The sequence below is a fragment of the Myodes glareolus genome, chromosome X, assembly GCF_982192425.1.
Source record: "Myodes glareolus chromosome X, mMyoGla1.1, whole genome shotgun sequence".
Lineage (NCBI taxonomy): Eukaryota > Metazoa > Chordata > Mammalia > Rodentia > Cricetidae > Myodes > Myodes glareolus.
Window position 1 is genome coordinate 90,219,446 of NC_142053.1, and position 27,495 is coordinate 90,246,940.

The 27,495-nt window shown below is 46.4% G+C and overlaps 1 protein-coding gene and 1 pseudogene across 3 annotated transcripts; both read right to left on the reverse strand.

The window, feature by feature from the left end:
• Nucleotides 1-317: 317 nt before the first annotated feature.
• On the reverse strand, nucleotides 318-6,946 carry LOC125410288 (transcription factor SPT20 homolog pseudogene; annotated as a pseudogene). The gene is made up of 5 exons (XR_015736895.1): nucleotides 6,803-6,946; nucleotides 6,624-6,691; nucleotides 6,084-6,221; nucleotides 3,265-5,603; nucleotides 318-2,450 (listed from the first exon to the last, which is right to left on the reverse strand). The product of XR_015736895.1 is annotated as a transcription factor SPT20 homolog pseudogene (transcript).
• Nucleotides 6,947-18,392: 11,446 nt separating this feature from the next.
• Nucleotides 18,393-25,480, reverse strand: LOC125410289 (uncharacterized). 2 transcript variants are annotated; one of them, XM_048449747.3, is made up of 3 exons: nucleotides 24,201-25,480; nucleotides 21,750-22,010; nucleotides 18,393-20,124 (listed from the first exon to the last, which is right to left on the reverse strand). In XM_048449747.3, the coding sequence occupies exon 1, from the start codon at nucleotides 25,343-25,345 to the stop codon at nucleotides 24,539-24,541; it is 807 nt and encodes a 268-aa protein (XP_048305704.1). In that variant the 5' UTR covers nucleotides 25,346-25,480; the 3' UTR covers nucleotides 18,393-20,124; nucleotides 21,750-22,010; nucleotides 24,201-24,538. The 2 variants fall into 2 exon arrangements, with proteins under 2 accessions (XP_048305704.1, XP_048305706.1); XM_048449749.3 differs by having other exon boundaries at nucleotides 24,197-25,480.
• Nucleotides 25,481-27,495: the final 2,015 nt, after the last annotated feature.

Consider the following 27,495-nt stretch of genomic DNA (forward strand, 5'->3'; position numbering starts at 1 on the left):
TATATAAATCAGTATATAATAACAATTAATAAAAAAGAGGCCATGAATTTGAAAGAGAGCAAGGAGGGGTATATGGGACATTTAGAAGGGAGGAAAGGGAAGGGGGAAATGGTGTGATCATATTATCATCTCAAAAAAAATGATAAAGATCATTGGGTCTATTACCTTTCAGCAAAGCCAGCTTCATTCAGCAAAGACAAATATCTATAATGCTGCTAGTTGAGAGGTAAGAAATATGGGGATAGGATCCTGGACAGAGACAAATTGTCACCACAATGGGGATCGCTGGAGGGAAATAAACAGATGCCACTAAATGGTAATTGGAAACAAAGATGAATTTATTTGCCTGTCTGAAAACAAAAAACACATCTCTCAAGCAAAACATTCTGCTTATTGTACCTGAATGGACCGGTTACAGAGCAAAGGGAGGAAGGACACCAAAACTGGCAGCACACTGAGGTCACATCTGCTGGGCTCGGAGGCTGAGCTAAGTCCTTTGCAACTGCTCACTGGACCACGTCACTTCTTCCAAGTGCAGGCTCCACTCCCAGCGATGTCCAGGATGCTCCTGTCAGCTCGCTGTCACTCCGGTGGCCACTGGAACCAGCTTGCTTGGAGGTGGCCAAATCTTTGTTGAAGAGCAACGGCAGGACCCCAGCATGGTCTATGCCAGTGACATCACCGTCCCTTCGCTAATCTCTTTCAGAACGGACAGGCCGTGTTTCCACTTCTTAGGGCAAAAGGCAAATAAACATACATGTGCCCTTACAAAGGCAAACTTCATGTAGGCAGACTATCCTTAAGAGTTACAAAAGAACAAAACAAACAGCAAAATAACACCTGCGCATGAATGATGGCAGCACCAGTACCCACAGCAGCCAAAAGATGGCAACAGCCCAAACACGGATAAACAACAGATCAGGCCTTATACAGGGAATATGCCAAAGAGGCTCCAAGTGCTGGTGCATAGTACAAGATGAATAAACATCAAACACGTGCCAGGTAAAAAAGGGCAGACACAAAATGTAGAACGTTGTACAAACACTGTATAATTCATGCACTATAAACACTAAGAACAATTAAATCTATAGGGCCACCAAGCAATCGGTGGTTGCCAGTGGCTGGGGGGAGCGGAGGAAGCCTTCCTCCCCCTTAGTGCTTAAGAGGCCCAGGACTTCTTTTGAAGTGCCAAGCATGGTTTGGAAACAGACAGAGGGGCTGACTGCACAGCGCTGCCAATGTCATGAATGCGAAAGGATTCACGGCAACGGAAATGTTACCTTGGTGTGGGTAAGCTTGTATTACAGAGCTCATCTCCCCTCGACTCTCTTCTATTCTGGATGTGAGCCTAGCCTTTAAGGGCCGAGTCATCTCGCCAGCCCAGCACACCTTGACTCTCTAAAGAGAACAAATCAGGGGCAGGTCGGGCGCGGGGGGATGGGGGAGGAGGAGGAGGAGGAGGAGAACCCACTTTACAGCTGAGAAGGCTGTGGGCACTGGAGAAGCAGACCAGAAAACGGAATTTCCAAGTGCTTATTCCTTTCGTGCAAATATCCTAGAATGTTCTAAAATAGGTAAACGGCCTCCCAAGGAGAACCACAGCAAGCCATCCCAGACTGCCTCTTCCAGGCCAGTGGCAGGGTCTGGAGGAGATCTGGGGTCAGCCCGAGCCCCGAGTGCTGGGAAACCTTCCGAGGGCTGGGACGGTCATAAACAAATCTGCCACCGACTCCCTTGCACAGGGTGTCTGTCTAGGGCGGACACAATTTCAGTATGTCGACTTTCCTTTGTTCTGGTCTCCTTTGGGATTAGTTTTTCCCAGCGTGCTCGCAGCAACCGCATTTCAGACGCTGCACGCGGGCCTTTTAAACTAAGAAGTACAGACTAAATTCTCCTGAAAGACATTTCTCCTGGTTCACAAGTCACTTCCTTACATATTTAACAGGAAAATCATTTTTACAAATGTCACAAGGCACAACATGCACGAGCCTTGGGGACATCACGCCAAGTGAAAGAGGCTCTCTGATATAATGGCCACCTCGTGGTTCACACATGTGAGGTACTGGGAGCACTCAGACTCCTGGGGGCATAAGCAGCCAGGGCTGGGGGACAGGAAATGGGGGGTTTCACGGTTAAGGGTGCAGAGTTTCAATCCCCAAAACAAATGAATTAGTTGTAGAAGGACGCGGCACAGCATTGGGACAGAACTTTCTAATACTGAGCTGTGACTGTACAATTGTTAAAACAGCCTGAACAGTGGTGGCGTAGGCACACCTTTAATCCCAGCACTCGGGAGGCAGAGGCAGGAGGATTTCTTTGAGTTCAAGACTGTCCTGGACTACAGAGTGAGTTCCAGGACAGCTAGAACTGCATAGAGAAATCCTGTTTTTGCTGGGTGGGGGGGCAGGGGTGGTGAGAAAAAAGTCATTGAAGACAAAACTCATTCCAAACTTTTTGTTAAAACAGCAAAATGTGTGTTTGTTTTTAATCATCATTTACAATAAGCCTCTCAATTATTGCTAAGTTATGAACTTAAAGTATATTGTTGCAATTAAAAAGGACATATTAAGTTTATGTGCTTGGGAGCTTTGCCTGCATGTATGTGTATGCGCACCATGTGGGTACCTGGTGCCCATGCAGCTAAGAAGAGGGCATCATATTCCCTGGCACTAAACTTACAGTTGGTTGTGAGCCACCATGTCAGTACAAAGAACTAAACCTCGCTCCTCTGCAAAGCAACGAATTTTCTTAAGCACTAAAGCCATCACTTCAGCTATTTTATTTTTAAATTATATTTGTGTGAGAGGGACACATGCATGTGTGTCTCCTCAGAAGCCAGAAAAGTGTCTGTCAGAATTTCTGGAGCTGGAGGTGACTGAAATGGGTGCTGGAAAGCAAACCCCAGCCCTTGTAAGGGCGGCAAGTACTCTTAACCGCGGAGCCATTTGTCCAGCCCCTTGTGACTACATTTGAATGTTTATCTAAATGACAATCTGGAATTACTAAAGATAACAAATTTCGGATGTGGATTCACACTGGGACACTACAATAAACACACCTTTATCAAACGCAAGAAGCAAAACAAGCAAAACAGCCCTAGGTTTTAAAAATCCCTTCTCTGTTTCTACGCAATGGGCATCGAGCTTTTACTTTTGCATTTTAAGCTGTAACATATTGACTCATTCCAAACACCAACAGTGAAATAAAAACTAGGAATGATTTAGCTCAATGCTGGTACATTTTATAGAGAAGTAAGACTCAGGACCTTGGGGGGGCTGGTGGCCCTCCCGCCCCTCTATCACTGGGTTTGCTAGCTGCATTCCCACGTACAGCGTACTGAATGTCTGCTCTGGACACAGTTACTATGTGTGGTATGATTCTCACTTGTACATTCTGGGTCTGCCCCTGCCTCTGCCCCTGCCTCTGCCCTTGCTGTACCACGGCAGCAGAGGGAACATTCTGCCTGTGGCTCTGCTGGGTGGAGCCCACCTGACACATCACAGGTGTCTGGGTCTGTTGAACCACTCTGGGCCTCTCAGTGTTAAGGCGGCTAGTTTGCTGAGCTGGCAAGGACACCTGCTGAGGGTTAGACCCTTGGGAGGAAGTTGCTGACCCTGGCTGTGGCTGTTGGGGGACAGGGGCCCTGGGTGGTTGATGCTGCTTTGGAATCAATACAAATATCTGCTGTGGATACTGCTGTGGTCTCTGGGATGGCTTCTGAGAGTCTGGGTGCAAAATGACAGAGCCAGGGGGAACCTTTACAGTTACGGGATTTGCTGTATTATTTATAATGAGCTGCATAGGTGGCTTCACAGTGCACTGCGCTGGCCTAGGTGGCTGCTCTCTGGTTGGAATAAGGCTATTACAACCGGTTCTCTTAGCAGCTGGGGTGCTAGCGGGAAGGATTGGGACCTGGGTTGCACTACTCACCAAAGCAGACCTTACAAAATGGATCACATTCAGATGAGTGGCCCTAGTGGGGGGCTGGATCTTGGAATTGTTTTCTGATGACCTAGCACTGGGTTGGACAGCTGGAGGAACAGTGCTAACTCTGCTCATTCCCACAGTGGTCTGTGGAACCACAGTGGCTGCTTGAGGAGCAGGTGGCGGGTCTCGGCTGGCCTTTGGTGTGACTGGCCTGACAGATGAGGGGCCCTGTCTCGAGATGGGGGCCAGTGACACTGGTAGAGGAGTTTTGCTTTCCTTCTCTAAGGCTGAGAATGGCACTAAACTGGCCATGGGCTTCTTCCCTGGGGCGGGCTGAGGAAGACAGGCTGACCTACTAGACCCCTGTGGCATCTTGTCGGGACAACTAGCTTTGCTCTGGACAGGCTCTTGGCACATACCCACTGTCTTCCTAGGCTCAGTGTTTATCCCTGTCAGCAAATCATCTGAATTATCACCCAGGGGCATGGGAGGGAGTGACATGGGGTTATCACTTTTGTCCTCTGGAAGTGGCTCTATTTCCTCAGAGAAAAGTGTATTAAGGCACTTCATGATATCTAGATTCATATCCCATAGCTGACTGTCATCCTCACAATCAAACATACAATCATATTTTACCTCAGGAATTGCCAAGACGGTTGGTTCGGCCTCATCAAAGGGCAGAGATAGCAACTCTTTAATGAAGTTCTCAATGTCCATCTCTGGAGGCACAGCCGGTTCACAGAGACTCTGCTTGCATGTTTCTGTTTCATCAATCTGCAGGTCAGATGGGTTATCTGGACTTATTTTTGCCTGCTTTTTGGAAGGAGTCATTGTCGTGAAGTCAGGGGGACTAGAACACCCAGACGGAACCTCCTCTTGATCCAGAGAGGGGCATGCATGCCTCTTGAAGCATTGCGGCATGGGGTCAGTGTTCATCTTCTGCTCATTAAACAGCAATTTGTTGGCCGTGCAGGTGACAGCAACAGAGGGATCCAGACACAGTGGCTCTGCTGTAGCTAAGATCAGTTGGCTCTCGAGCTCCAGTTTTTCTTCCTGGGTCCACTGACTGCTGTCACCTGCCATGAACTCGACATCACTGACTAGAGACTGCATGGCTGGACGTAAGAGAACATGCTGAACTTGGCACGTAGGAGAGGACACAGCAGCCTCTGCAGCAGGCTCCTCGGGAGGATAGATGTCACCGCACTGCCTGTAGTCTCGGATTTCTGCTATGACACAGCCACTGTGGAAAACATTCACAGCAGAGTTTTCCAGGATATCAATCAGAAAAGAAGGTAACTCTCCAGCATCCAAATATTCAAGCAATTTCTGTCCCACATACGGCCCTGGAAAGGGCTCTATAAGGACTCCGTCTTTATCCTTGAGCAAGAGAGAATAGCCCTGGTTTTCTGGGTACAGGTTGACCACTAAACATGGCAATGGCTCTCTCTTCATAAGCTTCTTTAGCAAGTTGACATTGCTTCGAAGGCCCTCTGCTTCTGGCTCCTTTCCACACTCCTCCACATAAATCTCATACAGTTTTTCCTGAAGAGATTTTTCCCTACTAGATGCAGGTCTCGTCGGAAGGGGTTGCTGCTGGACAGTCTCAATAGTATCATCGGCCCCCTCCAAAGTGTCCTGTAAAGTTTGTTCCATCCTAATAGAAAATCAGGGCCCTTAAAGAAAAACAAAACGTATTGGTGGACAAGTGGAAATCATGGCAGTTGTATCAACTGTGCGGCAAAGCTTTACAACTCTGTGTAGGAATGTATGCTCTGAATTTAATACGGACCCCAAGAAACCTGCCTCCCACTGGTGTGATGCAGACGCTGCCAATTCCTGTACTGTATTCTGGGGGATTAGGCAATGGCAAACCACTCTGGGCTGCACCGCAAGACCCCGACTTAACCGCAAAGACAAGCCAAAGGAATCAAGAGCTACATTAAAATTTTGCATTTTTTTTCGGTTTTCGGGACAGGGTTTCTCTGTGTAACAACCGTAACTGTCCTGGAACTAGCTCTTGTAGACCAGGTAGACCAGGCTGGCCTTGAACTCAACAGAGATTTGCCTACCTCTGCTTCCGGAGTGCTAGGATTAAAGGAGGGAGCCACCATCACCCTGAAAAGTTCTGCAAGTTTTTAAAAGAGCATCCATACCTTTGGTGCTTGCTGCCAGTGTGTCTGCCTGGTGTGCTTTGTGCTGGAAAAGGTGTTCTGGACCGGGCTGGCCTCAAACTCACAAAGGTTCGCCTACTTCTGCCTCTGAGTGCTGGGATTAAAGGGTGCCACCACCACCTGGAAAAATTCTCCAAGTTTTTAAAAAAAGCATCCATACCTTTGGCGCTCACTGCCGGTTGTGTCGGCCTGGTGCGCTCTGTGCTAGAAAAGCTGTCCTGGAACTAGCTCTTGTAGACCAGACTGGCCTCAAACTCACAGAGGTTCACTTACTTTCGTCTCCCGAGTGCTGAGGTTAAAGACGGGAGCCACCACCAACCGGAAAAATTTTCTAAGTTTTTAAAAAAGCATCCATACCTTTGGCCCTCACTGTCCGTGTGTCGGCCTGCTGCGCTCTGTTCTGGAAAAGCTGTCCTGGACCAGGCTGGCCTCAACTCACAGTGGTTCGCCTGCCTCAACCTCCCGAGTGCTGGGATTAAAGGGTGCCACCACCGCCCGGCAAATTTTTAAAAGCATCCATACCTTTGGCGCTCGCTGCCGGTTGTGTCGGCCTCGTGCGCGGTGCTAGAGAAGCTGTCCTGGAACTCGCTCTGTAGAGCAGAATGGCCTCAGACTCACAGAGGTTCGCCTGCCTCAGCCTCCCGAGTGCTGGGATTAAAGGGTGCCACCACCGCCCGGCAAATTTTTAAAAGCATCCATACCTTTGGCGCTCGCTGCCGGTTGTGTCGGCCTCGTGCGCGGTGCTAGAGAAGCTGTCCTGGAACTCGCTCTGTAGAGCAGAATGGCCTCAGACTCACAGAGGTTCGCCTGCCTCAGCCTCCCGAGTGCTGGGATTAAAGGGTGCCACCACCGCCCGGCAAATTTTTAAAAGCATCCATACCTTTGGCGCTCGCTGCCGGTTGTGTCGGCCTCGTGCGCGGTGCTAGAGAAGCTGTCCTGGAACTCGCTCTGTAGAGCAGAATGGCCTCAGACTCACAGAGGTTCGCCTGCCTCAGCCTCCCGAGTGCTGGGATTAAAGGGTGCCACCACCGCCCGGCAAATTTTTTAAAAGTATACATACCTTTGTCGCTCTGTCGCTCACTGCAGGTGGGTCGGCCTGGTGCGCTCTGTGCTGGAAATGGACGTGCAGGGCTGACGGGCGGCCTTGCTTGCTCCCGTCGTCTTCGTCGTCTTCAGCGCGCTGAAAGCCGCTTGCGCGCGTCTCGCCCTCCTTATATACCTTCTGAGTGGGAGGGTCCCTTTTACAACTTCCTTTCCAGGGCAGACCCTGTTTCCGCTGGAGAGGCGGGAAGATGTTGGGGGCGGTCTCCTGCTGTCTACCTAACACGAAAGGCTTGCACGAGGATGCTTGAGCAAGTAGCAAGTTTTTTTTGTTACAGTTTCAATATCCACCATCTTACACCAGAGAACAACTTGCAGAGTCATCGTGCACCATTTTATTTGTCTGGGTGGGCCCTTTAAGAACTGATCTATGGGAGGAAGAGGCAGACAGATCTCTGGTAGTTCGAGGCCAGCCTGGCATACATAACCAGTTTGAGGCCTGCCTGGCCTATAATAGCCGGTACAAGTCAGCTGAGGGTACATAGTGAGATTGTGTTCTCTCTCTCTCTCTCTCTCTCTCTCTCTCTCTCTCTCTCTCTCTCTCTCTCTCTCTCTCTCTCTCTCTCTCTCTCTTAGACAGGATTTCTCTGTGTAGCCCTGTCTGTCTTGGAACTCATTCTGTAGTTCGGGCTGGCCTCGAACTCAGAGATCCACCTGCGTCTACCTCTGGGACTACAGGCATGCGCTGCTACCACCTCCCAGTGAGACTGTGTCTGTTAAAAAATAATTTGTGGTGACCCACATCTTTAATCCTAGCACTCGGGAGGCAAAGGCAGGCGGATCTCAGTGAGTTCGAGAACAGCCTGGTCTGCAAAGTGAGCTCTAGGACAGCCAGGACTACACAGAGAAACCCTGTCTCGAAACAAACAAACAAACAAACAAATCTGTATTTGGAATCTATTGTCTCCATTGTTTAGGCTGCTTCTGATACCCATCACCAATTTGGCATACCTAAGAAAGTTCGCCTTGGTAGCTTTCCTTACCCTTGTACATGTTAAGACCCTGTATGCCTGGTATGAGTGATACGATTCTGTGCGAGAGGGACCTTGGAGGCTGGTGGGTCCAAACCGTGGCGGGTGAGAACCCACGGCCGTGAGGGACAGACATGCCATGTAGATAGCACTTAAGTGGAGAGTTTTATTGAGATAAAGGGACTGGGGGAAGGGAAGGGAGAGAGAAAGAGAGAGGGAGAGGGAGAGAGATGTAGAGAGAGAAAGGCAAAGAGGAGGAAGTGGGAGAGGTAGGTAGAGTTTCGCCTTTTAAAGGGACAGGGTACTACTGCCTGCTAGCAAGCAGGTGTGAGGCACCCTGTAGGGTCCTCAGGGGGGTGGCCAGGTTCGCCTGGATACTAAGAGTGAGTATCACAAGGTTTCTTCCCATTCCTGCCCCAGGCTTTTCATGTAGCTAGAAAGAATAGCGTGGCATTCTTTCTTTTTATTTTTTTGATTTTTTGAGACAGGGCTTCTCTGTGTAGTCCTGGCTGTCCCGGAACTCGCTCTTGTAGACCAGGCTGGCGTGCGCCACTGCCGCCCAGCAGTAACGTGGAGTGGCGTTCTTTTTTTTTTTTCCTTTTGAGACAGGGTTTCTCTGTACCTTTGGAGGCTGTCCTGGAACTCACTCTTGTAGACCAGGCTGGCCTCAGAGAGATAGATCCGCCTGCCTCTGCTTCCTGAGAGCTGGGATTAAAGGGGTGCGCCAACGCTGCCCGGCAGTAATGTGGCATTCTTATTCACAACTACTTACCTTTTATTTTCCTATGTGTTTCTGATTTTTCTTTTCTTTTTATTATTATTTTGTGTAGGGTGTTTTGCCCACTTGTTTGTTTTTGTACCACACAGGTGTAATACCCTCGGAGGCCAGAAGAAGACATCAGATCCCTGTGGCCTGGAGTTCCAGAGGTTGTGAGTGGCCAGGTGGTTGTCGGAAAGGGAACCCAGGTTCTCTGGAAGAGCAACCAGTGCTTGAAATTGCTGAAACATCTCTCTAACCCCAGTCTCTCTCTCTCTCTCTCTCTCTCTCTCTCTCTCTCTCTCTCTCTCTCCCTCTCCCTCTCCCTCTCCCTCTCCCTCTCCCTCTCTCTCTCTCTCTCACTTTCTTTTTTTATGATGTTAAATTTCTTTGTATATTTATAGAATCACGTTTTCCAATCCTTTTGTTGCCTTGAAATTTGCCAGTTTCTTTTTTGACAGATGTTTAGGTTCTCTAATGTTTAGACTTACATACAGCAATGACACCAATATTCACAGTGATTACCTATAATGACAAGAATCCAAGATAAGTTTGTGAAGTCCCAGAAGTAGGCAGATTTATAATAAATACTTTTTTGGTCTATTTGCTTAGTTTTTGAGACAGAGTCTCACTGTACAGCTCTGGCTGGCCTGGAACTCAACATGTAGATCAGTCTGACCTCAAACTCACAGAGATCTGTGTATCTCTGCCTAAGGAGTGCTGCACTATCATAACGGTGTTTTTTTTTTTTAAATTAGTGGTGCACGCCTCTAATCCCAGCACTCGGGAGGCAGAGACAGAAGGATCTCTGTGAGTTCAAGAGCAGTCTGGTGGTATAGAGAGCTAGTTCCAGGACAGTCTCCAAAGCTACAGAGAAACCCTGTCTCGAAAAACCAACCCCCCGAAAAAAAATCAGTAGGAATTGTGATTGTTGTACATCATCATAGATACATTATATTTGGTTGGATTGAAAGTTCTTTGCCTGAGCACATTAGAGCTGACCATGCTTGCTCTCTGTCTCTGTCTCTGTCTCTGTCTCTGTCTCTGTCTCTCTCTCTCTCTCTCTGTGTGTGTAGGGGGTGCACAGGAGAGCTAACTGTGCCTCTCCTCGTATACTCCCTACAGCAATCAGGAGATAGGGCCCTGCACCTTGCTTGGGCAAAACAGTAGAGCTGGCCTTGGTGTTGTGATTGTGGGTGACCAAGGTCTGAGGATCTGAAAGCAGGAGAACTGGCCCCATTCCTTGCTGCAGGATGCATTGGGTGAGCTAGCCAAGGCAGTGCTGGAGAGCTTACCCAGGGAGAACTGGCAGATTGACCAACTGAGCTATCACCCAGGCCCAGAATCAGGACTATGAATTACCCCACCCCAACATCCACCTGAATTGCTGGAGTATGTAAAGAGACCAGACCTGTTGATCCAAAGATACAGGACCTCCATGACACAGGACAACAGAGTATGCAAGAGAAGTCCCAGTGGGGCCCAGTATCTACAGGGTAGCAGAAGCCAGAGGCTTCCAGCCAGATCAATGACTCATGGCAGTGAACACTTACAAGAAAAGATGAAGGGGCAAACGGTAAAATGTGTGACTCACAGGACCACACTACAGCTTCCACGCCGAGACTCTTCTCCTTTTCCTTTCATTTCCTTTGTTTTGGTTTTTCTTTTAAATTTTGTTTGTTTGGGGGAGGGGGTTTGCCAGGGCAGAGGGCAGATCTGAGAGGATAGGGAGACGTGTGGGATCAGAATGTATGATGTGAGATTCACAAAGAATCAGTCAAAGTTAAAAGAGCAGTTAATAAAAACTTTGCCTGAGTTTCTTTGAAATGACTGGTGTTAAGCAACAGATAGTGGCTTCGTAGGACTGAGTATATAATTTTCGGATTTCACCTTCCTAAGCATAGACAAGGCCCTAGACTCAACCCATAGTAAGGGAAAACAAAAACAAATCAGCCACCACCACTACCACAAATAAAAAGCAAACCAATAAACAAACGTAAAAAAAGAGTGATTTTCTAGCTCCCTGGTTATCCTTGGGAAGATGGACATCATAGAGGGCCTTTCTAGTTTCTTTTCTGTTTCTGGAATGTGTATATGTATAAAGTGTGTGCGTGTACACTCTGTGTGTGTGTGCACGCGCAGGTGTGTCTACACATGTGTGTGTATGTGTAAGGAGGGCAGAGGTCAATACTGGATGTCTTCCTGAATCCCTTCCACCTTATCTTTTGAGACTGTATCTCTCACTAAGTGTAGTGCTTCCCGGTTGGTTAACCCGGCTGGCCACTGAGCATTAAGGATCTGCCTGTCACCATTCCCTGAGCACTGCAGTTGTACTAGGCCATATCTGGCTTTTTTTACCTGCGTCCTGGGGGACTGAATACAGGTCCTCACGCTTATGAGACAGCTACTCTACCAACCGACCTACTTCTCCAGCCTCCTATTTTCTTCTCTTTTTATCATTGTTTCTCTTTTTAAAAATTTCCATATGTGAACTGAAGCTAACTAAAGGCTTGGATAGTTTTTTAAAATTAATTTTGCTTTTTGATGTGGGATTCCCCTCTGTATGCTATGAATATGTTTTATTACCATGGGTTATTAAAGAAGCCGTTTCAGCTTAGAGTAAAACCAGGCAAGGAATCTGAACAGAGATATAGAGAGAAAGTAGGCAGAGTCAAAGAGATGCCATATAACTGTCAAAGGAGAAAGACACGAGCTGCCAGCAGAACCTTACTGGTAAACCACGAGCCTCACGATAAAATACAAAATAATAGAAATGGGTTAATTTAAGATGTAAGAGTTAGCTAGAAATATGCATAAGCTATTGGCCAGTGTTGTAATTAATATAGTTTCTTTGTGATTATTTGCATCTGGGCAGCCAAGAAATGAACAAGCAGTCTCTGCCTACAAAATGGTGCCCAATGTGGTGGTCTTGTACCCTGTAGAGATTTGTCACTTGTATTGGTTTAACAAAATGCTGATTGACCAGTAGCCAGGCAGAAAGTATAGGCTGGGCGACAAGTATAGGAGAATTCTGGGAAGAGGAAAGGTCAGCCTGTAGTTGTCACACAGATGCAGAGGAAGTAAGATGAGAATGCCTCACTGATAAAATGTACCAAGCCATGTGGCTAACACAGACAAGAATTACGGGCTAATGTAAATTATAAGAGTTAATAAGAAGCCTGAGCTAATAGACCAACCAGTTTATAATTAATGTAGGCCTCTGTATGTTTCTTTGGGGCTGAATGGCCGCGGGACTAGGCATGACAGAAACCTCTGTCAACAGCTTTTCTATAATTTTTTACCTTGATGGGTGATATCTTTATATCTTTATTTTGGGGGAGGAGAAAGGGAAAAACAGAGAGCCACTTTATAGCCATTGTTGCTGTTCACAGACATACTCCAAATGCTACCCCATGGCTGTTATTTCAGGGTACATCTGCTTTAGCACAGGAGGCTTGTCTGCCCACCTGGTCATAAGATGGTGCTCTAGTTTCATTTCTGTGCCTGTGATAAAACACCCCAATGAAAAGTAGTTTAAGGGAGAAAGGAGTTTATTTGGTTCACAATCCAGGTTATAGTCCATCATAACAGAGAAGTTACAGTGGCAGGAACTCAAAGCAGCAAGTCACAGCATGTCACAGTCAAGAACAGAGAGAAATAAATGCATACAAGATGGCTTGCTTTTCTTTCTCCTCTCTTATATAGTTCAGGATCCCTTGCCTAGGGAATGGTGCTACCCACTGTGGACTGGGTCTTCCCACATTAATTGACAGTCAAGACAATTTCCCACATACATGCACACAGGACAATCTGATCTAGACAATTTCTTGAGATTCTTTCCCCTTAGGGTTAATAGCCTTTATGTTCTTACAGAAGACCTAAGTTCAATTCCCAGTGGCCCATAAATGCCTGTATTTCAAGCTCTAAAAGATGTGACAGTGACACCCTCTTCTGGCTTCTGTAGACACCTGTACTCATATGTACATACTCACATGTAGGCATATATGCATAACTAGAAATAAAATAAATCTTGAGAGAAAAATGACTCTCCAGGAGATTCTAGGCTGTATCGAGTCGAGAGTTAAAAACTATTGCAAATATTCAATTGTTGCATGAACTGTGTTTTACACTGTGTCTCATGGGATTTCAGCTTTCACTGAGCAGAGGATTGGAGAACAAGCAGTTTTCTGACCATTTGTTTGAAGAAGTAACAGTGAGAAAACAAGGAGACAAATTAGGGACAGGAAAGAAGACAAGAAAAAGCTACAAGAGAGATGTAGGCAACTGGTCCCCATTGGAGACTCGTGGGAAGCAGTGCAGAATGAGCCTCAGTTGGTTTTATGTTAGAGGCAAGGAAGCTGTGGCATTTATCCACACTCCTCTCTCATTGCCTGGGGCAGTGCCAACAACAGTGCTCCTTGACAGTCGTGGTTGTCTCAGACAAGGACCATTGTGGAGGACCGCAACCACATACTCCATTACAAGATGGGGCTGACATCCGGTTTCACCGCCAGGTGAACAAGATAATGCACATGTGCTTGGTAACTTTCCACTGCTGCGTCCCTGCCTACTCCCGAGGCATCATCTGGGATAATGGGCAGCGGACTAATCCAAGAGTGACACGTCAGGAGCGAGGACTGTTTCCTATATAAGGGATGGGTTCCCTCATTTTCGGGGTCTCCGCCATGTAAGCTTATGCTCTCTCTCTCTCTCTCAAGAAGCATTTAAGCTTTTCTGCAGAAGGATCCTAGTGTCCCGCGTGGTTCTTGTGGGCGAGACGGTAGCACGGGACATCTGGTGCTGAAGACCCGGGACGCCGGGAGACTCTGACCACTGCTCACACCGCCGGAGACCCCTTGGACACAAGGAGGATTCAGAACTGCAGGTCTGCATGCTCAGAGAGGTATGACTATTCCTGGACTTTTCGATTTTGGGCTTGACTTGTCCCCACCTTGGAAAGGTTTCGTAGAGGCCTTGGTACTTTTTAGCAGTTCCCTTATCACTTTGAAATTGCTTAGAAGATGAATCCTGCCAGGCAGTTGTTGCAGAAGGATGAAGTGTATTGGAGGAAGTCCAGGATAGCATATCAGAAACTGAGTGCAGTGAGAGGTTGGGTGCGCGCGCAAGAAAAGGACAGTCCCAAATAAGGAAAAAGGACCCCCCGGTGGTTCTAAGGAAATTAGAATGGGGGAGAAGACTGATCTACAAGGTCAAAAGCTTTCTGATACCAACAATAAGAAAAAAGGACAGATGTATGTTATGTTGTTTGTGTTGTCTTTTGTGTACTGGACAGGAGAAAGATATTTGAATTTAGGAACTGCTAAAAAAGGTATTTTGAATTTAAAATATGGGCCTAAGGATATGATGTTTTGGAAAAGAGGTTCTGTTTTCGTCTCCACGGAGAATGAGAGCCTAAGGGTGTACTTGAGATTTGTGTGGTTTGAATCGCCGAGACCTCCTGAAATGTTGTAGTGTATACCCCTAAAATGCAACGTCCCAATTCAGCAGGAAGTAGTCAAAGAGACTAACAACGCCCAAATTCCCTAAAAGATTGTTTAAATGGGGTCCTTTCAGTGGTTACAGAGCAGCAAGCCTGCTTCTCCGAGTTCTGCTTTACTCCGTGCACCAGTTTGGACTCGGAATGAATGCAACTGCGGCTGGAGGGCTGCTGGAGCGGAGCTTTGCTGGGTAGCTATGATAGGGGGCACGTTGCGCTGACTCAGTCGGTGCCTGGCCTGGAGGGTGTCACAGCAGTACCGAAAATGAGAGCGGTGCCACAAGCTGCCAGGCCAGAAGGCTTGCAATGTGCCTGAAACTGTGAGGGGCTCTGAGGCTGGAGTGGCTTCTGCTCCACTTGGCTGAGCTGAGCTGTGCTGACTTTTCAGACAGGACTGGTCGTAATTATCATAATAAAAGCGCGTCAACATGGTTACCTGTATCCTAGGTAACAAAGGCGGACCAATAGCCTGGGGCAACGAGCGGGGCAAACAATGCTGGCTACTAGCCCAAGAGATTTTCCATCTGAATAAGGAGCTGAAGAGATAGCTTAGGGGTTAAGAATGATGCCTGCTCTTCCAAGGGTTGTGAGTTCAATTCCCCAGCGACCACATGGCAGCTCACAACTATTTGGTTTTAAATCTAATGTTTCAGGATCCACAGGGAGGTAGATGCGAAAAGCCCTTGAATTTTTAAGGTGATAGGGTCATTGGCTAAATCTGTGACTGTGGCACAGATATTGAGAGTCTGCTAATTATCCCATCTGCCCCATGAGCTGTAAGAAGCATTAAAGCTTTTCTGCAGAAGGATCCTAGTGTCCCGCGTGGTTCTTGCGGGCGAGACAGTGTGGACATCCTCTCAATGTGGCTCGAGGATGTCCTCAAATTGCGAGTCTCACATCCTTGCAGTATGATCCTGTATGTGTGTACAGAATGGCAACACCCCAGGAGATGGATAGGGCTCAGACAGCGTTTCCTTTCTTTTAATACTGAAGGTAAGTGGTATGAGTCAGTTGTTCATGCTTCCTGACATAGACAGGTGCTATGTAATGAACCAGGGCATGTGGAGAAGTGAGATTGTGCCCCAAATTCAAAAGTCAAAAGACCAAAGATAGTCTGTTCTTTGATGTCCCCACTGAATATTCCCCAAAGCAGCCTGGGCACAATTATCCCGGGAGACTCTAGACTTGTATTCTTTGTGTGTGTGTTCTTCTGCAGGGCAGCAGTTGACCTGGCACTCTTCATCACGGTTTTCCAATGCCTTTCACTAGAGCTGGCCTATTGCCTCATCCTTCCAACAAGGTGAAGGATTTTCTCTCTGTGTGTGTTTGTTTGCTTTTAATTACACCGTGTGTACAGCCTTTGAAATGCTAAGCATGTAAATGAGCACACTGGTTGGATTTCAGAACTCTGTGAACAGCCCTCTCCTTACAGCAGCGCAAGGTGAGAAAACTCATGTCCTGGAAGATCTTGCTACAGGAGTAAGAGAACTCATTTAATTGAGAGAGAATTGACTGAGTTTACAATTAGTAAGCCACATCCATCTTTGCCCATTGGTTCCCAGGCCTCTGCTTCCCTTCCATGCTGCAGTTCATTAGACGGGGCAACAGAGATCTTTGAAGTACACGGTGCCCAGAGTGGGAAGCTTGAAGATACTTTTCTGTGAGTCTCATTCTGGATTAGCGGTCTATCAGTTGGCCTCAGACTTAATCTGTCTCAGCTCCAGCAGCTGTAGCTCTGTAAGAGAAACGGAATGGACAGCACTTCCCATTGCCCATTACTTCACTTATTGCTTCTATAATCTGCCCTGTGTTGTTTATTGGAGCGTCAGGTGTCTCAGAGCCCATAAGCCTTGCATCGTATATTAATCTTCCTCCTCTTTTTAAATTCGAAATTTTGTATTAAACTATCTTACTACCCGTGGCCCCTCCTCCCTGCAAGCCCCTTTCCTCCAGTTAGTGGTCCTCCTCCTCCACATTTCCTCATTGCACTAATCCTGATACCTTATAGCCTCCCTCCAGTCTCTTTCCTCTTCCATGCCCCATCATCCTTTTGATGACCCCGATCTTCCTCATCACTGTTTCTCTCGTGCTCTTGCAGGTTTGTGGGCTCTCACAAAAGATTGGGACGAGGGTTTGGTTCTCAGCTCCCATGTCAGACACCTTACAATCACCTGCAACTCCAGATTTAGGGGATCTGATGTCCTCTTAGGGCCTCCTCAAGTGTACACACACACGTGCCCCCCCACGCATGCAAACACACACACACACACACACACACACACACACACACACACGAACAAAAATGAAAAACAAATTGCTCTACATCTGTGCTGAGGTCGCAATTTCTCACTTTGCATCATCTCCACGCACCTTGGGAGCTACCCTGTGCTCTGTGGGATGTTTATCAGCATGCTTAATCTGTACACACTGGGTGCCAGCAGCAGCCTCCTGCATTTTCTGACAGCTAAACATATTTGTAGACATTTCCAAATGTTCCGGGGGGACAAAACAATCTGTGACTGTGAATCACTCCTCTTATGTAACAAGTCTAGCTTTGTAAACCGAGACAGCAGTCCCTCAGCCACACAGCCCTTTACACACTGAGCATAGTGCAAATGATAGTTGTGCTTCCTATTTTGCTTTTTGTTTTTATTCCATTTTGTCTTTCTAATGTTCTAAAATTTACCATTTTTCTTAATTAGTAGAGTCTTTGGTCAGATGCAAACAAAAACATCACCAAATATTTAGAAAGTGCATTAAAACTAACAAAAGTATTTTATTTATTTGCTTTGAAACCAATCTATCACCATGCCCAAATTTCCTAGGGTTATTCAACAATTGAGACCTTTCCCTCATTTTAGTCTTTTTAGGCTTCACTCAGTGTTTGTTCTTTTAGTGTAAAACAAATTTTCCCATGGTTTCCTCTTTAAAATCCCATGCTAGTTTTCAGTGGTTTTAAATTTGTCCAACCAACTTTAAAATATATAACATTTTATTAATTCTTTGAGGGTCATATCAATAACCCCTAACTCCTTCTAAATCACGCCCACCCCCTCTCCTCCAACGTCATGTCTTTTCTTAAAAATGACCTGTTGGGTCCCTTTGAGCTGCCCATATGCACCTGAGTGTGGGGCCATCCACTGAGGCATGATGGACCTATCGGGGGCCACACCTTGAAGAAAACTGGTTCTCCCTCCCCGCAGAAGTCATCAGCTGTCTCTAGATCCTCAGACATGGAGGCTTGTTACGTCCCTGCCCCTTTCTTTATTTAGCCAGGTTTTAATTGGTGACTTACTATCATGAGCACTGGCTTTTTTTTCTTCTTGAGACAGGGTGCCCAGTCTGGCCTGGAGTTTGAGTCTCTTGCTTCAGACTCCAGAGTGCTTGGATTATTGGTTTGCACCTTCATACCTAACTATTTTATCTCCCTGTCTCTTTTTCTTCTTTTTGGGTTGTTTGAGATAAAGTTCCACACTGTAGCCTGGGCTGGCCTGGAACTCACGACATAACTCACTCTGGCCTTGAACTCTAGTCTTTGCCTCCAAATTCTGGGATTACAAATGTGAGCCACCACATCCGGCACTTCACAGTTTTTAATATTAGAGCATTTTTTATCCAGTATTTTTACTGAATTTTCTCTGCTAACTCTTAATGCTTCAATGACCTCATTTTGTCTTATGGCTTTAAGATCACTTGTACATTGATATTGGTCTAGGTGCCAATAACTTTGATGATGTCATTAGTCTTGTGCAAGGCTTTCCCTGTACAGTTATGGCTTGCCAGTATCCATTCCTAGCATGGACCACATACTACTCACAGCATTAAGCTTCCTATTCCAAATCTTCAGGAACTTGGATGCCAAATAGGAAATCTAAATTTCACACACTGAAACTGAACTCCTGACCACAACTTGCTCCTTTAGCAGTGCATTGGTGGCGCTTCAACAAGAAATTGGAACCACTGTGTGTGCTATGGAATGACATATTTATTTATAGGAATCAGGCTCCACACAATCATGGGAGAAGCAAGGGAACTGAGCGGTGGGAGAAGACAGTTGAAGGATAAGAGCGAAGAAGCCTTTATCCATCAGGGATCACTAAGGGAAGTTACTAGAATCTATGAAGGGCTGTTGCTTCTTTCTCAGAGAGCGAACCTGATTCCATGGCAGGCTAGCAGTGCAAAGCAAAAGAAAAGTGGGGCATGAAGCAGAAGGCATCAAGAATCATTAGGAATGTACAAGGTTTAACTGGAACCATTGAGGACAAGTCTGTCTGGTCTCACTGCCTTGAACTTTGATGATAGAGGTAACCTATAGAAAGAAGACTTTAACTCCCTTCTCGAGCTGTTCAGAAACCTGGCCCTGGATTCAGGAAAGTTGAGGAAAGAGATCCAGTGGGAGCTGAGGTTCCAACTATTGCTTACCCCTGCCCCGTATCACCACTGGAGACTGTTAGGAGCTGCAGTGGTATCTGACACCTGACCCAAACCTTCAAGATGTCATGGCTGATGCTCCAATTCTGCTTTCCAGATCTCATCAGTGTTTATTTGATCACCCCTAGCCTAGAACTGTAGCAAGCTCTGAGGCTATCTATCAGTCTACATCAGTGGGCAGATCTAGAGGAAAGGAAATAAGGAAATGGCCCTATGTAAGGTGACATGGTATACGATTCTCCAGGGAGCACCTCCATCTCAGGAAATGGCAATTTCATCATGCTAGGAGTCGGGGATCTTATTTAGTAAAGTGTCTGTTCAGGAATTGTGTTCATTTATGTCTGGATTGTTTGTTCATTTTCTTATTGTTAAACTTTAATAGTTGGTTGTGAATTGAGCGTAGCAGTCCTTTGTCAGTGAAGGCTTGATTTTCCGTGTTCATTTTGTCAAACTCTCCGAATGTTTGGTATTCTAAACATTAATCAAAAATCAATTTGTTCATTTATAGGTACTCTTCTAGCTATGGAGGTAACCAAATTAGTCAAAAAGAATTTCAATTTTTACAGGGGACCAATGATAAATCAGCTAATATCAAAGTATTTTCTTTATATAGCTTTAAACAAAAAGAGTACTCTGCAAAAAATAAGCAAATTGGGCTGGAGAGATGGCTCAGAGGTTAAGAACACTGACTGCTCTTCCAGAGGTCCTGAGTTCAATTCCCAGCAACCACATGATGGCTCACAACCATCTGTAATGAGATCTGGCGCCCTCTTCTGGTGTGTGGGCATACATGGAAGCAGAATATTGTACATATAATAAATCTTTAAAAAAATAAGCAAATTCATATCATTTACAGATGACCATACTGGCTGAGACCTGATTTTGCCCAGGGTTGTTTGCTTAAGGCAGTGGAGCTCCCATTCCCCACTAATGGTGTTATTTAGGTTTGGTCCCCTGGTTTCCGCTAAGATCCTTTTGTTTGATGGGAAATACTAGGTCATAAAATAGAACATGTATAAGAAAATGATATTTTCTTGTCTCACAAGAAAAATACATATCTCTATGAACTCTAGGTGGAAGAAGATATTTGGCTACTCTATAAATCATTTTAGTTATTTTTTTTGTTCCCGAAAAGGAAGATGGACCCAAAGAAACTCAGTTTCACAAAACGTGTTCACCCTTCTCTTGATTGGAGGTGTGCATTTCCTGTTTTGGGGCTTTCCACAGAGGATTAAAAGTTGAGCTCATGGCCTGAGTTGGTTTTTCCTGTCAAAAAACAAAAGAAGAAAAAAAGAAAAGAATCAGTCAAGACATAGTTTAGGAGTTTCACCTGTGAATCCCATATGAAAGCGCTTTTGAATTTGTGAGGTCTTGAATGTTCACTATTAATGCCAGCAATTTCTGACAGGTCACCTGTAAGACTCCCATCTGTAATCATGGGGATAGGCTTAGAGTGGAGGCTCTCTCCATGACAGAAGGGCCAAATGAAGCTGTCAGGGTGGGCTTTGGGTGGGATTTATTCCTCAAGCAAGCTTTTTTTATATCAGTGAAGACAGATGACTATGGCTCATTAATTTTCTCAAGATTTCTTGAAAAATTTGAAACTGTGTTTCCTGGTGGTTGCTAAGGGGCAAAAGAATGTTCATTTGTCTTGTAAATGTTTTTTGCTTGAAGGAAATACAAGGAAAGGATGGCGCAGGAGAGATGCTCAGTGGTTAAGAGTTCTTGCTGCTCTTCCAGAGGACCCAGGCTTGATTCCCAGCACTCGTGTCAGGCAGATGTAGTCTGTAACTATATCTCCAAGAGGTCCTATTCCTGTCCTGGACTCCATGGGTGGCCACACCCACATTACATATGGTAGACACAGGCAAAGACAGACATAGACAGAAGACACACATACACAAATAGAAATAAATCTTTAAATCTAAAAAAGAAAGGAAAATATAAGGGAATTATTCTGTTTTGCCCATAGTCCTAGTAGAGAGACCCAGATGAGAAAAATAAGTGGGAATGGGTAGCTAGACAAAGTTTTGAGGCTTTTGGGAAAGTGGGGGAGGCAAGGGCTGTCTCCAGGAGGACCAGAGAGTTTGGAGGTTAACATGGGAGAAATAGAATTGCCTAGTTACACAGACGCGTACATATTCAAGCCTCAGAAGCTTTGTCAGACTTGTAGCGATTATCTTGAGGGATGCTCCAGGAATGCTCTTGTGTTTGTATCATCTGGGCATACAAATACTGCACGTTCATAGCGTGCTTTGTACTTCCCAACATCTGTTCACCCTGCCTTAAAACCAAAGAGCATGACCAGGAGGAGTCTTGCCATTCCTATGCCCAAGAAGAAGGCCAGCAGCAGGAGTCCTACCTCAGACTTAGTACCTCAGCTAGCACAACTCTCTTAGCTCAATTGTCATGCTTACTTGCCACATCAACAACATATTCAGCTTTGCAGACAGAGCCCGAGGACACCCCTGGGACCTCATCTGTTGGACAGACCTCCAGGGCTCTTCATGTTTTAACAGGTCTCAGAGCAATGTGAGCACCCCAGGGGGGAATGACTGGAATTCCAAAAACGTGCAAAAGACACACGCACAGGCCAGCCTGAGTACAGGCCTTAGGCAACAGCTTCTTGCCTGATTCCAGGGGCCTTGCTCCAAAGGCACATCTTCTCCAGTTTGATATATCAGAGGTCAGAATCGAAGTTTCAAACTAGGGGCTCTGTGAACAAATTCCAGAAGGTCTTTCCTGAGATCTTGGGGTTTTAATTGCTCATTTTAAGGGTGCACAGTGTGGGAGGTGAAAAACCACAGGTTATCTGAGGAGAGGAAGCAAGAGAACTCCACCGAGCGACACAAAACACATCCTGTGGAAGCAGAAAGACACATTTCACCTACCTTACTATTTTCTCATTAAATGGAAGCAAAAAAACCCCACCATCCAGGAAAAGACCATGTGCCATGTGGAAGGTGGGATGCTGGGACAAAATGAGTCAGTTGGCCAGACCCACAGTCTATGGCAAAATGGCGCTCCTGGAAAGTCACCAATTGACCAGGAAGCCGCGTCACTACATCTTCTTTCCCCAAGCCTGAAGACCAGATGCCATTTTCCAGCCATTTCCTTTTGCAGTTTCTCTGATGGTGTGACACTCCAAGGATCTGTGGATTAGTAAAGAATGAAGAAGTCAAGTGATAGGTTAGCCCATCAATGAAGAAGTCAAGTGATAGGTTAGCCCATCCAGAAAGGGCCAATCAGGTTCGTGCAGGTCCCCATTGCTGCTGTTCAGTCTGCCCAGTGGCCCAATAACCAGATGAGTTTCCTTTGGAAATTTAGAATCTTAATATCAGGGCTGGTAAAAAAAATGTTCTGGAATTCATTTTAGAAAGAACAGGGTTTTTTTGGGGGGGGATAATCTCTTCAGTGAGCATACCCACCCCTGCCTATCTGTATTACTACTCATTCATGTTTATGAGTCCTTATGAGCCTGGAGAGTGACGTCACTGTTGTCAGTGAGGGGGAGGTTTGACTTTTCTTTCATTAATAAGAATTTTCTCCTGAGTCACAGCAGATGATTTACTGTCTGTCAGTAAGGACCTTAAACTCATAATAGTGGGTCCTCCATAAATAGAAGCTATACGTCACATAAGATGGGTACGGCCTCCTAGGGCATAGAGAAGCAAACACTTGCAGAAAGACTAATCAAAATTGTTCCACTTGATGGTGCTTGGCGTCATCCTCTGAAGCAGAGGCTATTCACTGCAGTCACCTGGGAAGAGTTGAAAAACAGCAGCTTGTATTCTTCAGAAATTCTGCTTCAAAACCTGTGCTGGTGACTGCATAATGGTCACTCTCAAAACCTTTATAAGTGATTCTATCTAATATACTAATACAATTGAAAATCAACCTTAGGTATCAGCCATACCATGAACATGCTGTTTTGTCTGATCTTGGAAGCTAAGCAGGTTTAGCCCTGGTTTAGTAGTTGGATGAGAGAAAGAACCTTAATAGTTTGATTACGTTTCCTATTTCTATTCACCTCTTCTAGACCAAGCTAGTCCAGTTTCTCTATATTACAAATAAAAGTACATTTATTTATTCAGTGTGTGTGTGTGTGTGTGTGTGTGTGTGTGTATGTGTGCTGGGTCCCTGTGTGCCACTATTTGTTTGTAGAGGTCAGAGGTTCTCTCTTTCCAGTATGCGGGTCCCAGGGATTGAACTCAGGTCATCATGTGGCAAGTGCCTATACCTGCTGAGCTATCTCACCAGTGTAAATGATTTTCTTAGGTGCCCAAACTAGATCTAATGACAGGGTGTGGCAGCAAAACTTGTAATCCTAGCACTTGAGAAAATTGAGACCAGAATATGAAGAGTTTAAGGCTATCCTGGGCCACGCTGCAGCAAGACATCAAAAAACAAACAAACAAACAAACAAAAAACAAAAAACCCCACAAAACACAAAAACAAAACAAACAAACAAACAAAATCAAACAAACCAAAAGCGGTTGGAATACAGTGGATAAAAGTGCTTGCCATGCAAGCACGAGGACCTGAGTTTGAATCTCCAGAACCCATAGAGAAGCAAGACACGCTAACATAAACATCTGTGACCCATGGCTCCTAAAGGGTGATGGGAGTCAGAGAAAGGGTTCCCAGAAGCGTGAGGGACAGTTAGCCTGGCATATGTAACCGAAAATCAACTGACATCCTATCTCAAGCAAGGTGGTAAGCAGACAGTGACACCCTTGGGCTGTTCTCTGACCTCCGCATGAATGCTGTGGCATACATGGGTCCACATATTCTCTCTCCCCCCACATGTTCTCCCTCTCCCCCCACATACCCCCTCCCCCGACGTCTTAGAACTTATTCTCTCTCTTCCATTTTTTTTTTTAAAGGAATCATTTCTTTTAATTGAATACCACATCCCCTTCTGGATGCTTCTCAGGCAACCGTTTGGTCCCCACTTCTCAAGAATGTTACAACTGACTGTATTGAGTGAGCAGGAGCCCCAAATCAGACCTTTGAAACTGTAAAACAAACAGCACCTCCCCCCAAACCATCCTCTCCTTTCACTTAGCAAGGGTCTGGAAGTTAAAGGATCCAAATTCTACTTTGCAACTGTAGACACCCAAGAACCTGGATGCACTGTAAACACTGAAACCTAGCATATCAGAGATGAAGTAAGGCAGCCCCTACACACTCCAAGGTGAGGCTCTGATTGCTCCTCCCACAGGAATGGCCTTGCACCAGCATTCTTAAAGGAAGGCGTCTTGGCCTCTACTTAATTTCCCAAAGACTTATAAAATCTACCAAAAGGAACACAATGAATCAGCATAAGTCAGCTTACTCACGAGAGACTTTCTTGAGGAACAACTTTTGACTGTTGAGAATGTCACATTATTTCAAGGCAGTAAAGTCCAGGGCACTCGAGAGGACAGTTGAGCAGTGGCCTAGTGCGGGCGGTAGGTCTATGTAGGGTGCAGGCACACACCACACACACACCTCTTTTCTTCAGGGTATATGGCAAGCCGCCAAGACCCCTGATCATCAAGGTAAGTTATTTTCTATAGGACAGAGCGTAGAACAGCAGAGGGAAAGATGCTTTCGTGGAGGGCTATTGGAAGGCAGTTATTGTGCAGAAAGTCCTGAGGCTAAGCAAAAGGGCAGCGGCAGCTGGGGACAGGGACTTTTAGACACTTGGCTCCTGCTTGGTGGCAGCAGAGGCCTCAGTGTCAACTGCTTCCTCCACCGATTTTGCTGACTCCTCTTCCTCCTCTTCTTCATCCAGCTCGTAGTAGTCAAGCTCGTAGTAAACATCCCTATCCTCCTCTTCCTCATCCTCCCCATAGTAGTCAATCTCATAGTAGATGTTCTCTTCTTCCTCCTCCTCATAGTAGAAGCCGCCCTCTTCGTAATAGTCGTTTTCCCACTCTTCAGCCCACTCTTCAGCCCCTTCATAGTAGACATCATCTTCCTCGCCCTCCGCATAGTAGCTATCGTAGTAGTCCTCCTCCTCCTCCTCCTCACTCTCCTCCTCCTCCTCCTCACTCTCCTCCTCGTCCTCCTCGCCCTCCTCGCCATCTTCGTCCTCCTCGCCCTCCTTGTCCTCCTTGCCCTCCTCGTCGAAGTCGCTCTTGTCCTCGTCCTTGTCCTCACCCTCGGCCTCATTCTCCTCTTGGGGATAGACGTCTGGATAGTTCTGCACGCACTCCTGCAGGGCTTGGAACTGCTCGACGCAGTCTGACCCCTTGATTTCGTCCGTGCTGTAATGGAAGCAGGCGAAGGCAGATTTGAAGGCCTCTCCACAGGGACCGCTGGCCATCCCCTCAAGGCACGGGCAATTCCAGTTAATTTCTCCACTTGGCAGCGTCAACCCGTACTCCTCATAGGGATCATTGGGGTCGTCGACCACCAGCTCTGCATTGCTGGGACTTTCGTGGTCTTCTCTGGTCACAAATATGATTTGATCCTTCCCTTCCTGCCGGCAGTAGGCCATGGTAGCTCTGGGTGCTGGTGCTCAGGGCTGCTGGGCTGCTACTGACTAGCAGCTTGAAGCTCGCAGCTCCCGATGTTGGAGGGAGTGGCTATCTCTGTTACACCTTCAGGCTGTGACCTCCTCCCTCTCTGCTCCTCCGGCCTGGAGGCCTGGAGGGCGGTTCTGAGGCTCAGAGGGACCCGCCCCCTCCAGGCCGGCCCCGCTGGCCCTCAGTATTTTTTCAAAGGAAAACATAATCTCCAGCGGTTTTGATGAGTACTCCTCAAAGGTCCATATGTAAAAGTTGGGTCCCCAGCGTAGTGCTATTTATTGGACAGTCCCTGTGAATCTTTAAGCATTATTGTAGAAACCGCTGGAAGACTCTTAGGTTATTGAGGGCATTTCCTGGAAGGGAATAATGAGTCTGAACTCATTCAGGCCCTTTGCATCCTAGCTCATGGTGTGACCACTCTTTCTCTGGTTATGTGCGTGTGTCACCTGAATCTCCAGAATCATGAGCTGAAATAGAACTCTCTTTACTCCCTAAGTACCCTGGATCAGGCATTTGGTTGCAAAGCTGTCTTACACCATTCTTCTTTACCTCTGCGTCAGCTAATTGCAAACCTGGCTGAGCAGAAGCTTGTTAAAATGAACGTTCCTGGGTTCCGCACCTGAACATGATTGTTGGGCAGGCCAGTGGAGGTACTTGGAAGCTGAATTTTAAAGTAGTCCACTGATCAATAGGAACAGGACAATTTCCTAATTTGGAAATAAAGAGGTTGTGGATCTAAGTTAGAGGAAGTAGGAGTTCTTCAATGTCAGGACAAAGGAAAATGGGTATTTCCTTTCAGTTATTTTTCTTCTGAGGGACAGACAATAAAAAATGATGCCAATCTTGTTTTATCAAAAGGTGGGCCTTAACTGCGATCCTGTATTTCTTATTTTGTTTGATTATTGTTGTTTTAAAATTAAACAGGTGGTCCTTAATGTCCCCCCCCCCAAAAAAAACGTGGACATGTCTTTTATTTTTTAATTTTGCAAATAGAATTCAAACAGTTAGAGCTTCCAGAATGGAAAATGACTTGGCGAGCACTGTGACCCAGAACCATGACATACAGTTCACAGTCATTGTGCTGTCCAGCCTAAGTCTGGAGTTGGGGGGGGAGGAGGGAGACTTACGTGACTCAGCTGAAGTGCGGCTCAACCATCACTTGCCTCAAAAGCCCTGACTGAGCCCGTGACTCACACAGGCATGCTTTTCAACTCCACGCTCTGAGACATCTTGGCTCAGGGATGGTGTTGAAAAGGTTCGGAAGGAAACCCAAACCTCAGGCCTGACATCTTGCTTTTGCACCTGCTGGCGGTACAGCTATGATAAAGTGACTGCGAGTCTCACTCCACAGCTGTACAGAGGGGACAGCGAAATTCATCTTACCTAGCTAAGGAGAGTGGGCTCCCCCCATTTCACAAACAATTATTACCAAGATTGGCCCTTGAGCCGGCTGACAGCCACAGGGGTGGGTGGTCCCTGAAGTGGTTGCATCCTGAAACACCACCAAGGGTGGCTGTGGTGAAGTCAGGAGCCTTCTGTAGCACAAGACTTGGGTTTTCTTCCACAGTAGTGATAATGGAAGTGCTTAGGCGGCTGATCAGATTAGAAACCCAGAAATATTCATGCGATGAGCGAAACTGAAGCAACCAGTCAATCAACCTTCCTTCCTCCCTTCCTCCCTCCTTCCCTCCCTCCCTTTCGCTCTCCCTCTCTTCTTTCCTTTCTTTTCTCCCCACCCCCTTTTAAAACTAGCATGGTAACAGAAGCCTGCAATATCAGAATTAGGAGACAGAGACAGGAGGACTAGGCGTTCAAGGCCAGCTTCGGTTATGTAGCAAGTTCACAGGTATCCTGGGTATGAGAGACCCCGTATCAAACAACAAGATCAAACGGGCTAGTCAGGTGACTCCGTGGGTAAAGTCACTAGCTGCAGAAGCCTGGTATCTAGTACCCTCCTCTGCTATGCTCTGCCTTCTTCTCTCAAGCTTTCGCTAAGCCCGGAGCTCACTGTTCTTTGGCTAGGCTGGTGGCCAGCACACTCCAGAGAGCCTCCTGTCTCCCTCCCGCCCCGAGCACAGATTCACAAGGTCACATCTGATGTTTTGTGGGGGTGGGGATA

Excerpts from the sequence above, each read along its gene's own strand:
- LOC125410289 (XM_048449747.3), bottom strand. The coding sequence starts at position 25,345 with ATGGCCTACTGCCGGCAGGAAGGGAAGGATCAAATCATATTTGTGACC.